The sequence below is a fragment of the Rhinolophus sinicus genome, linkage group LG10 (genome assembly GCF_036562045.2).
Source record: "Rhinolophus sinicus isolate RSC01 linkage group LG10, ASM3656204v1, whole genome shotgun sequence".
Taxonomy (NCBI): Eukaryota; Metazoa; Chordata; class Mammalia; order Chiroptera; family Rhinolophidae; genus Rhinolophus; species Rhinolophus sinicus.
This window is the reverse complement of record NC_133759.1, coordinates 17,491,711-17,504,215: the sequence shown is the minus strand read 5'-3', so window position 1 is coordinate 17,504,215 and position 12,505 is coordinate 17,491,711. Positions and strand designations below refer to the sequence as shown.

The window sequence follows — 12,505 nt, the reverse complement described above, 5'->3', positions numbered from 1 at the left end:
GTGGTAGAGTGTTATGGCTCCTCTGTGATGCTTTGGGAAGAGTTACAGGGTCCCCTTTTGCTAACAGCTGGTTGGACAGTTGCTCACTGCGGCTCCAGGGAGGCATTTTAAGGTGCTTCTCTTCTCTTCCCAACCATGAAGGCATGGTGGCTGGGCAGACTGGGCAGACTGGGCGGGAGAGACGGCTGTGGTGAAGGACTATGTAACGAGTGGCCGGTTCCTTTCTTCTGAAAAGCTAGAAGTCAGAATTATACTTCTAGGATGGCACCAGATGTGTTTTCCTGTAAAGCTGGTTTTTAGAATTTCCGGAACAGTTCGTGAAATCCTGTTAATCCGTACTATGGTATAACAGCATCTAGCAGCCAACTAGTATTCAAACACATTTTTCTTCTTTGAAATTATTATTGTTAGTGTTTGTCTAACTTTACTACTTGAGTTCTTTATATAACATGTATTTATTAAGTATATAGTTAGTATGGGCCAGACACTGTTCGGGAATCTGCAGATAATGCTGTGAATAAAATAGAAAAGGTCTTTACCCTTATTAAGTTTACATTCTACTAGGAGAGAGTGACACAATAAATATATTGTGAGGTAGTTAAGTGCGCTGAAGAAAATCTAAAATTGAGTAGGAGGACAAAGCCTTGCTGGGGGTGTTATTTTTAGATAAGGTGATCAAGGAATGCGCGAGATAAGACAGTATTTGAAAAGAGATGGATGGAAAGATGAGGTGAGGCTTGCCACTCTTTAGAGGAAAAGCCTTCCAGCCAGAGGTAATAGTATGTGCAGAGGACCTGAGGTGATACTGAGTTTGGTGTGTTAAAGGAATAGCAGGAGGGCCATTGTGACTGGCGCTGGCTGGGGAGAATGGTACGGAAGGCACTGAGAAGTAGCCAGGGGCCGAACAAGGAAAGCATTGTAACCTGGGTAGGGACTTTCAGTGGGTGGGAAGCCCGTGGAGATATGACCTTTGCTCATTTAACTGCATTGATTTTAGTTTTAAATAGACTCCACTCTGGCTACTGTGTAAGAGCAAGAATGGAACCAGGAGGACTTGTGAGGAGGCTCTTACGGGCTTTTGAAAGTTTCTGTTCTTGATTATAGCAGCCTTCTTTTAGACCTTATTTTTCCTTTTATCCTCTCTTTTGAAAAGAAAAGAATTAGTGTTATGTCACACCAGATTACCCTTCCTCTCTTGGTTGGCTCTTCTTCCTTTGAAGTCCTCATCTTTATAGTTTCCTCTTGGCTATTGCAATTTTCTGATATACTCCAATCCACACCTTCTTCTGTCTCTGTAATCAATTTGTTTCTTTTTCCCATTTCTGTGCCTAGAAAGGAAATCTATTTCCTAGAGTCATAGACCTTTTTAGAGTTAAAAGGAACCTGAAGAGATCACCTGGTCCAACCCCCTGCCTTCAGGCAGGTAAAGTATTCTCATTCTACAGGTCAGCCAGCTGAGGTCTAAAAATTAGTTCGATGATGTTCGGAGAAGGCCACACACATCTAGTAAGTAGCTGAACAGTTACTGGATTTGAGGTTTCCTTCCAACTAAAGTGATACTCCTCATTTCTTGTGCCGGCGTTTGGTAGTTATTTTGCCGCAGGAAGTTCGGTCACTAGAATCCCTGAAATGAAACTGAGAAAGATGCCTGATAGAATGGCATTGTTGACTTTGCAAGTTGCTTCCTTTCATTGCTGTAGGTGATAAACATTCATTTTAGTCAAGACTTAGCTTTGCTCTTTAGAGTTTAGGCGGGTGGGGAGATGGTCTGAGCTGTTTGCTTCACTTTAAATTGTGACTTTTCCTGTTTTCTTTTTTCCCCCAGAAGAAAAATTCGCCCAAGCGGTGTGTTTTTTGCTTGTAGACTTGTATATATTAACCTACCAAGCTGAGAAAGCTTTGCATCTTCTTGCAGTCCTAGAAAAAATGATTTCACAGGGTAACAATAACAAAAATGGAAAGAATGAGGTGAGTGTTGTGCGGTGATCAGATTAAAATTTAAATAATGATTAACATTTGTAATTACTAAATATTTTAACGGATTTCTTGAAATATAATTCACTATACAACATGGTGACTATAGTAATAATAATACTGTATTGCATATTTGAAAGTTGGCTTAGAGAGTAGATCTTCAAAGTCTTCATCATACACAAAAGATTTTGTAATCTCAATTTTTTTTCTTCCCCATCTTCCGCGTCCCCCTTCCCCCCCCACTCTGGTTCAACCCGTTGTTTCTTAGTCTAGCTGTCCAGGACAGGCTCCCTGGCCCATGCTGGTATTATGAGCCTTTTGCTGCCCCCTGCTGAGGCAGTATCCAGTAACACCCCCACAACCTCCCCCCCACTCCCCCTCCACCCCCGTCAGCAGCTAACGGGCAGCTCTCACTGGCTGCCATCCACTCATGCTGGCCATCGGCCGCTCATGGCAGCACACGGCAGCTCACGCTGGCTGCTGGCCACTCATGGCAGCACACAGTAGCCCACGGCAGCACACAGCAGCTCACGCGACCTCCGGCTTGTCACAGCAGCCCAGCTCCAGGGAGAGCCGTTGTTCACAATCTTAGCTGTAGAGGGTGCAGCTCACTGGCCCATGTGGGAATCGAACCGGTGACCTCAGCGTTAGGAGCACGGCACTCCAACCACCAGGGCCACCAGGCCGGCCCTATAACCTCAATTTTTAAGAAATTGTTTTAATAAATAAAAATCAAAAGAATTATGCCTACTCTCAGGAGGTTCCACAAGCTAGGTAGAGAAAAACAGATGGATTAAAGTTTTGATTAAGGACAAGAAAGAAAGAAGAGAGGGAGGAAGGGAAGAAGGAAGGAAGGAAGATGGGAAAGAGCGGTTTTTAATTCAGATACACAAAATTTACTGTTGTACCATTTACCTAGTGTACAGTTCAGTGGTTTTTAGTATGCTCACTGAGTTGTACAACCATCACCATGATCTATATTCCAGAACATTTTTATCACCCCACAAAATCCTATATTCCTTAGTAGTCATTCTCTTTTCTGCCTTCCTTCAGCCTCTGACAACCACTAATCTACTTTTTATCTCTGTGGATTTGCCTACTGTGGACATTTCATATGTTATGGAATCATACATTATGTGGCCTTTTGTGATTAGCCTCTTTCACTTAGCATAATATTTTCGGAGTTTACTATGTTGTAGCATATGTACTTCATTCCTTTTTATGGCTGAATAATATTCCATTATACAGATGTGCCACATTTTTTTATTCATTCATCAGTAGATGGGCATTGGGGTTGTTTTGTAGTTTGGGCTTTTATAAATAATGCTGCTATGAATATTTATGTACAAATTTTTGTGGGGGCATATATTTTCAATTCTCTTGGGTATATATTTAAGAGTAGAATTGCTGGATCATATGGTAACTACATTTAACTTTAGGAGAAGCTACTAGATTATTTTCCAAAGTACCTGCACTGTTTTGCTTTTCTACCAGCAACTTGACGAGGGTTCCAGTGTCTCCACATTCTTGCCAACCCTTGTTGTTAATATTTTTTATTGTAACCATCCTGATGGGTGTGAAGTGAGATCTCGTAATAGTTTTGATTTTCCTAATGACTGAAGAGGTTTGTTAGCATCTTTTCATATGTGAGGTACCAGTTTTACAGAATGTAAAGATTAGAATTAAGACAATAAAATTTCGTAATCTGGATAAACAGGGTGGCTTTCACTAGGGAAAATTTTATCCTTAAAGTTCTTTAAAAAGAGCGCATGTTTATGACGCCTGAGCTTCACCATGCTCTGATAAGAGACCTGGTGCACACTGAGAATAGATTTTAGTTACGTTTTCATTTTGCTTGCGCTTCTGGTTCTCGTGGGATGGTCCTTCTTTCTTCCTGTTCCTGCCCTTTTGTTAAAAAAGGAGTATTTGTGGAAAATAGATGCTCAATACCTTTCTATCTGTGTAAGTTCTTGAGATTTAAAAATAAACATCTAGCATTGCTTTTTTCAATTTAACAAGTATGTATATATAAGAGTTCAATTAAATAATCTTAGCATTATTTGTAAACAGTGTAGTAAAATATTTCATTTTTATATTCAGTACTTGTAGTACTTGGTGAAATACAATTCAGTCAATAGGTGAGGTGCTTGTGTGCTCTACTAGGTACTAAGGTGACCAAAAATGTAAACATTGCAGTTCTTGCTTTCCAAGGAGCTCAGGTCTGTGGAAGAAGGAGTAAGCAAATCTGTTCAGGGACTAGGAGGAAGGAGGTTAGGGATTGTCAGAGAAGTTTGGATGTTTGCTTTTGGCCTTCAAAGATGTAATAGTTCAACAAATCAGAAAAGAAAGGATGGAGCAGGGTAACCGTCCTGGCAGAGGAAACAGCACAGAAGGCGTGTGGGTGGTGTGCTGCAGGAATTCTGGTCATCGGAACTGAGCGATGCAGTGGACACCGGCAGGAGAGGAAATTGGCGACCCAATCTTTGATTAAGATGATAATGAAATATCAATGGCATATTGTGAAGGGTTTTGAACACTTTGCTTGGAATTTAGAGTATGATGTTGGCAGTGTTTATACCAGAGAAAGTTTTTAAGAAGAGAATGGCATGACCTCTTCCGGATTTTAGAAAAAGAATGTGAGTTTTGTCCAAGTAATAATATCCATGCTTTTTATATCTAGTCTATCATTATGCTCAACGGCAAGCTTCTCGTCAGTAGTTTCCTGTCACCCACTCCACATTATTAAACCAGAGTCTCTGGGAGGGGGACCTGTGATTCTGAATTTCGAAAATGCTCTCTAGGAGATTCAGATTAGCTCACTTGGAGACCAGTGATTTAAATTATGGTCACAAAGACTTAATTTTGGTTAACTTTGTTTCACCACACTACAGACTGGTAATAACACCAACAAAGACGGATCTAATCATAAAGCTGAGAGTGGAGCTCTAATAGAAGCTGCGAAATCAAAGATACATCAGGTAGTGTAAATTTTAAGGTTATACATCACATGTGTTTACTTATAGTTTGAATGCTGAAGAATGTGACAGATCATTGAAAGCAGTAAACCATTTAAGGCACGTATATTTATTTGGCTTGAAGTGTTGTAGTTTAAAGTACATTTAATCATAAATATATCTTGATTAAGATGATAATGCAATATCACTTATTTACTGTATAGAAGATTGAGAGAAATGGCCTGGGGTTGTATTTGGGTAATAAAATCAGTTTGTTGGATTTTAAAATTCATTGTTATCAGGTTGGTGCAGTTTTCGCAATTATTTTTAATGCTTTAAACCGCAATTACTTTTACACCAACCTAATAATTTGCTACATGCAAATAAGAATTGATTGAATTTTTGCTTGGAACTTAAGTATAAATTTTATCGTACCATGTTTTTAGTTTTTTAGAGTGTATTCCATCCAAGAGTACAGTAAAAGTAGACTGAAGTAATTTTAAACTTGTTTTTGCAAATAACCGATATAACTATGTTGTAAATAGATTGGGTTTAATTTCCTTAACTAAAAAGTAAAACTACTTCAGTATGTGTAAATCCACCATAGTTCTTACATACTAGCATTTTTTTCCTCCAACAGTATAAAGTAAGAGCTTATATCCAAATGAAGTCTCTGAAAGCATGCAAAAGGGAGATCAAGTCAGTCATGAACACAGCTGGAAATGTAAGTTTCTTAACTTTTTTTTTCCAATTCATGGCTTTAATGTCCTAAAACTTTATTTGGACAATACGTATTTGAATTGTAAATAATTTCTCTTAGTCTGCTATAGTGTACATATACTACCAGGCATAAACCTTGATAGTTGTGAAGTCATGTTCACATTGTGTCCTACAATTTAATGTAATATGTTTCTCACTTAAAATTATAGCAAGCATTTCCCCTTGGCATGTAGACTTCAAAACCACCATTTTAAATAGCTACTTAGTATTCTGTGAGTAGTTTATCACAATTCTCTTAAAACATTCACTGTTACTAGATACTTTAGGATTTTTTTTGGATTATACTCAAAACATTTATTAAAGATTAACAATCAAGTGTAGCCCAAACCTGCCCTTCCAAATGATCTTTGGCTTGACAATACCTTCAGTTTGTTTCATGCTAGAGTATTTGAGGTATAATTACTACTTCCTTCCACTGCCTTCACCCAACCCTCCACTGAGAGATAATTTTTAAGATGGTAGTGGGAAGAGAGAATTGTGAACAGTCTTGATGCTTTTAGGAAAACTGTTAATTAAAAGTGTGGAATCATGAGGAGATATGGTTTGTAGTAGGAACAATTCAGGAAAATTGACCTTACTAATCTCAGGCAGGTTCCAGTTCAGCCACTGGGTCAGTATTCAATGATTTTTTAGAACAATTGCAGCCTGGACCTGAGGAGGAAACTTGAGGCTAAGAGGGAAAGAAAGGCTTAATTAGCCAGACAGCCATCATCAAACTTCTTTGAGATTAAAAAAAAAACAAAAAAACATGGTCACTGCTTTAGAGCATCCCATAGTCAAGGGAAGAGACAAAAAGGAAAATAAATCATTGTAATGAAAAGTAATAATCGTACCTGAATCAGAAAGTACTGCCACCTGGAGTAAGCTTTGAAAAGCCCTTATTTCCTCAGTGACCAGGAAGCAGAGTAAAGTAGAAACAAGGATGTAGAAGGAAAGCCTGTAACTAAGCTAAAAATAAATGAGACAAGGATTCTAGATGTCCTCTTGGATGATGTTTAGTCCCCAGATCTCTGCATGATCTGCCACCGTGAAGATTCTTAGGACAAACGAAAGGTGGTCTGCAATCCAAAAGATGATCTTTGTAACAACAAGCTTAGCTCTCAAAAATAAGACACTCTTAAAAAATTTTGCGTTCATAGAATGACTTTTTTTTCTGACTTGGAAAAGTATTTGATTAATTGTATTTCTTTGTGTTCTAATGAAGGTGCATTTGTATCCTAAAAATAAGAATCTCTCTAATACCCATTAAAATGAATGCCCTAGTTTGTGTTGTTAATACAGTTTCCAGTTAGTAGTAACAGATATAGTTGATAAAACGCTTCTAACATACATGTTGAATGTGTTTTTTGAGGTAGACCCTTAATTTAATTTATAAGGTGCAGTCTGACAGGTTCCATTGTTTTAGGTTGTGAGAGCAATGAAAAATTCAGAGACTAATTTTTGTGACCATGACTTAACTGTTTCCTTTGTGCTCTTGAACTCAGACCAGCACGGCAGTATGATTATGATCTCATTAGACATCTAGGAACAAATTAAAAGTAACTTATATTTTCTTTACAGTCTGCACCCTCTCTGTTTCTTAAAAGCAATTTTGAGTACTTAAGAGGCAATTATCGAAAAGCTGTGAAGCTACTTAATAGTTCAAACATTGCTGAACATCCAGGATTCATGAAAACAGGTAAAAGAAAATTGTGACATTTTAGTGTTTTCTTCCTGGCTCTTCTACCCTTTGTGGTTTGGTTTTATACGCATACTGCTCTTCAAAACGATCTTTGCTAATTTTTTAAATGAAAATGTTTTATTCTGCTGCAGAAAATTCCTGGAATTTTACTACTTGTTTCCACTTTAAAAGAAGCTATACTTCTTTTACTTTTCTTTGACCTCACTTGCTCTTACTTTCATTTTGTTTTTTAATATCAGCTTAGAAATTATGTCTGTGGCATAAGGTCCTTGGACTTTTGCTTTATAAAATGAGCCCTTTTAAGGAAATGAGATGGTAATGTTTTTACTTTTCCCTTTTCTCCCATAAAAGCAGTGGAAAAATATGATGGTTTTTTTAGACCATTAACTATAACAAAAATATTTCTGTGAAGGTAGGAAGAAAATTACTGTCAGCTATTCTTGCCTCTATTTAGAACATTTTAGCGAATTGCTTGTATTACTGGTAAAATTTGTGGCTGTCAATTAAGTTCAGATCATTGTGGGAAGGAAGGAGGAAAATCAATTTATTCAAGAAATGAGGTTAAACTATTGAAAATGTACCAAGTTTAAAATGCAAATAATGAATACATTTTTAATTTGTTTTAATTCTATTCCATATACATGCACAGAACCCACATGCAAGCATACTCAAACCTTTCCCATTTCTTCCTTCAGTTCAGTGGCGTGGTAGAGGAGGGAGAAAGGCAGTTTGTCCCATTATAATTCTCTTGGGTATCCATTTGTTCTGAGTACCCATTTCTAATTCTACTAAATTTTAATTTTTGATTTTGTTATTGTCATGGCTTCCCTTCAGAGGCCCACAAACACCCAAACACTGAAACGATCTCTCTGAACAGCTTTGAGAAAATTTTAGGATTGCCTTGACACAGATTTCAGAATTGATATTGGCAATCTCTAAATTTGGTGTCAGGAGCAGGACATGTAGTTGACTATTCAACAGTTATGATAATCTAATGGGAAAGATTTTTGTATAATAGTTGTGTATTTTATATATTGACTTTTTCATATTTACTAATTTTAAAATTTTGAATTTCCTTCCCATATATAAAGTTTAGTTTGGTTGCTGATAAAATATTAGAGAAGATGTAGGATAGCATTTTTTTTAAATCGTTCACTATTCAGAAGCAACCTCCTTTAAATATTTTAGTGTGTTTCCTGTTATCTTTTTTCCTAAGCATAGTTTTTATCTTCTTAAAATATTATCATTGCTTAATTTTAAAATATATCAAAAGCCAACCTTTAGTTTTCAGTATTAAGAGTTGAATGTCCTAATTATAAATTTTGTCAATCTAGTCATACATTTTATATCATTGAGGGAAAGATGATGGACTAGCAGTAAATTGTTTTAGAATATTTGAGAAATCATTTAGAAAAAGGAAACTAAAGCTTAGATTGCTTTCATTACACCAAAATAAAATCCAAGGAGATGAAGGATTAAAATGTAAAAAAAAAAAAAAAAAAAAATCATAAAAGCAACAAAAGAAAACTTAGATGAATATTTTAATTTTGTGGTGGGGAAGCCTTGATTAAACATTATCCAAATCCAAGAACCATAGCACTTAGAAAAGATTACTAAATTTGACCACATGAAAATATAAAATTTTTTATGATTAAAAACATAAATATACACACATACATTTACAAAGTCACAAGACAGATGACAAACTGGCAGTGGGGGAAATATTTGAAACAGATGTTACAGAAGGTTTCTATGACAGGTAACCAATGGAAAAACATCTGTAACCAAATTTTTAAATGTGTAAAAAACAAAGGGACAGTGTACAGGATAAGAACTACAAATGCCCAACAAACACGATAGATGCTTTGCCATCGTGATGTTTAAAGTGTGAACTAAAAGAACAGGTGAGACTTACAGTTTAACAGGCAAAACCTGGATTTTATATATCCTGCTCTCATATTCTTCATTTAATATAGTTTCACTATTTCCATATATACTTAACTTCATTCTTTCCAGTTTCTACATAGTATTTTGTTATGTGGATGCAATACATGTATATTTACTCATATTTTTGGTTTTGCGTTTTTTATCTTGCCTACGGTTATTAAAAATTAAAAAAATACCAAGAAGGCTAATCGAGTCATTGTGCAGGGTTGGTTTATCACCTTTAATAAAAGATTTTAAAAGGAAAGAGAGTTTACAAAATTTTTAGGTGTTTCGTAAATTTCAAATGCCTTGTAAACTGTTCTATAGGGACTAAGTGGAATTGCTCGTAGAATTAACTCATGCCACATAAGCCTAATTCTTGTATGATGTACACCAACAATAAAATTTGTGGACAAATGTGTTTTTCTCAGGTGAATGCTTGCGCTGCATGTTCTGGAATAATCTTGGTTGTATCCATTTTGCCATGAGCAAGCACAATTTGGGAATTTTCTACTTTAAAAAGGCTCTGCAGGAGAATGACAATGTCTGTGCACAGCTCAGTGCAGGTAGCACTGATCCAGGTATGCCCTTGGCTAGGGGACAGTTTGGAGTTTACTACTTGAGGCAAAGTGTGATTTAAAGGAGCAAGCGTCTGGTCAAAATGCATGCCATGCGTACCTATGTACAGTTAACTCTGATGCTCCCCAACAGGTTTGACCCGGGGGGGGTTTTAGTAGATAGAGTAATTATAAAATAAATTTAAATCACTTTTTCATGGATTTGAAAATCAGGAATCCCATATAGTAATGTTAAAAACCAAAATATTGTGCTAAGATTTCTTGACTGTGCCAAACTAGTTTTATGATAGCTTCTTTTTTTTTTTTTTTCCACTAAGTATTTTAATAATTCAGGAGAACTCCCTTTGCCCCTACAATTTGTTTTTGTTGTTTTTATAGCTTCTTTTCGGGGTTTCACATGTGGTGCTGTTGACAGCACCTGACAATCTTGAAGCAAATTCCTGAAATTTGTTCCTTTAGTTTTCATATTATGTAGATCCTTGATCCGAAATGCTTAAAATCAAGCAATCATTTAGGTTTTTAAAATAAATAAATAAACTATTTAATTGACTAAAATGTATCCAAAATCACAAGTAGTCTTATTTTATTATGGATTGTGAAACTTTGAATAAGTGAGTGAGTAAGTAGTAGTTGTCATAGGTATAGGACATTAATTTTTATCTCCATAGTCAAGTTCCCTAACACCCTAACAATAATTAAATAGTTCTGGTTAAGAAAAAGCACATGATGATAAATTGATTAACCAAACTGAAAGTAAAAAGAGTGGAATCTTTTTACAGGCTCTAAAAATGTGGAAAGGCGGGGTAAGGTTCTGAGGAGTGACAGTGGGTCCTATCTCTTCCCTTTGCCTTCCTGCAACATTGTTGCCTGAGGAGCTTCTCATTTGTTGGCAAATGAGAAGAGACATCTCTGGCCCCTCTAGCACAGGCAACTGCAGTGACTGGAGGATATTTGTGGGGTTGGGCTGGCAACCATCATTGGTGAGAGCTATTAAACTTCTCATTGGAGTCATTGGTATTAAACAAGGTAGTGTTTAAGTACTTAGTGGAATAAATGTTTTCAGTGTAACTTATTTTTAAATCTAATGATTTATTCTCATCTAATGTTATCATTAGGCAAAAAATTTTCAGGAAGGCCCATGTGTACATTATTAACCAACAAGCGGTACGAGCTGCTGTATAACTGTGGAATTCAGCTTCTTCACATTGGAAGGCCTCTTGCTGCCTTCGAGTGCCTGATTGAGGCGGTTCAGGTTTATCATGCAAATCCCCGCCTCTGGCTGCGTCTGGCTGAGTGCTGCATTGCTGCCAATAAGGGGGTGAGTGCTGCCTGGGTATCTTTTTGAATCCACCCTCCTCTCCCACCCCCACTGTTACATGGAAAGCAAAAAAAAAAAAAAATACTTGGAAGCGTACAAGACCTCATCCCCTTTTTAACTCTCAGGGAATTTATAATCTTTGTTTCTTTAACAGTTGGATAAAAAGTTCAGGTTTATAAAGTCGTTTGTTAATATTCTGGTTCTTGATAAGCATGGCACCATGTATCAGAAGTCACATTAAAGAATTGAAGCCAATAAGAAGGTCATATCTGTTGGGACAGGGGTCTGCTGGGGCCATGCCATCTATCTAGTGAGCATGGAAACAACTGCATTTCCTTCAGTGCCTGGGGCTTTCCTTTTGAGTCAGTAGATGGTTTAGAGTTCATGATTACCAGGCCGTTTGCCTGACACGCGCTTGTCCACAGGGCCGTTCACATCAGTGTCCGTGCCTAGATTATCTCCAAATGGCAGTGGGTGGAAGCCTTTTATATCTAAAGTGAGGGAGGGGTGGTCAGTGGGAGGTAGGGGAAAGACAAGTTGTATCAGAATTACCAGATGTCCGGTATCACCCCGTTTCCTACCCACCCCCTACCCTTGCTGTGCTCTTCAGGTGTGTGGAGATTGGGAAGGTATAGCATGAAATTTTGCCTGGCATTACCAGCCACAGGTGATACAAGATGCCTACAAGGAGCTCTGCTCCTGCTGCTAAACAGCACTAACTGAGACACAACTGCAAGAACTAAAGGGTGTAAAGAAGTATGTTTGCCTGGCGGTTTGAGTACAACACTGCCTAAAGAGATGAGTGTTGTTTTTGAAAGGTTTTAATGATTTATTCCATTGTGCGTTTCCTTTTACAGGACAACGTTCCTATTTAATAATTGTTAAATTAACCAACAAACAACTCTAGGCAGAAACTATACTTTTGTAAAATAAAAGGATCTCTAGGACTTGCTATTCTCTTTAATCCATTCATGAGTGTAAGTGTTGGAGGCCTTGATTTTGTACAGTTATTAGAATCCAGGGAATTACATTTTCCTGGGAGTAGAGACATACAGTAAGGTTTAGTATTTTCTTTTTACATTACTAATTTTTAGAAATAGTACTTTGAGGATTGTCTTTGTTCTGTGGATATTGTTACAAGGACATACTCCGCCCATTTTCTTCCTACAAAGTTCTAAATTTGTAATTTTTGAAATATGTGTAAAGATGACTTAGTGCCGTGCCTTGGTGGGTACTGGAACACTCACAGTCTGTGCTGCGAGCGGAAATTTGCCTTAAGTACTCATCGTCTGTC

The 12,505-nt window shown here is 37.1% G+C and overlaps 1 protein-coding gene across 4 annotated transcripts in view; it reads left to right on the top strand.

Annotated features, from left to right (window-relative positions):
* The window catches only part of CNOT10 (CCR4-NOT transcription complex subunit 10), a 56,128-nt gene that overhangs the window by 15,481 nt on the left and 28,142 nt on the right, over positions 1-12,505 (top strand). For all 4 annotated transcript variants that reach the window (XM_019727736.2, XM_019727735.2, XM_074312714.1 and 1 more), the window contains exons 5-10: positions 1,826-1,968; positions 4,866-4,952; positions 5,569-5,652; positions 7,269-7,386; positions 9,747-9,896; positions 11,009-11,211. In XM_019727736.2, coding sequence (XP_019583295.1) covers positions 1,826-1,968; positions 4,866-4,952; positions 5,569-5,652; positions 7,269-7,386; positions 9,747-9,896; positions 11,009-11,211 — 785 coding nt within the window. The remainder of the gene's footprint in view (positions 1-1,825; positions 1,969-4,865; positions 4,953-5,568; positions 5,653-7,268; positions 7,387-9,746; positions 9,897-11,008; positions 11,212-12,505) is intronic.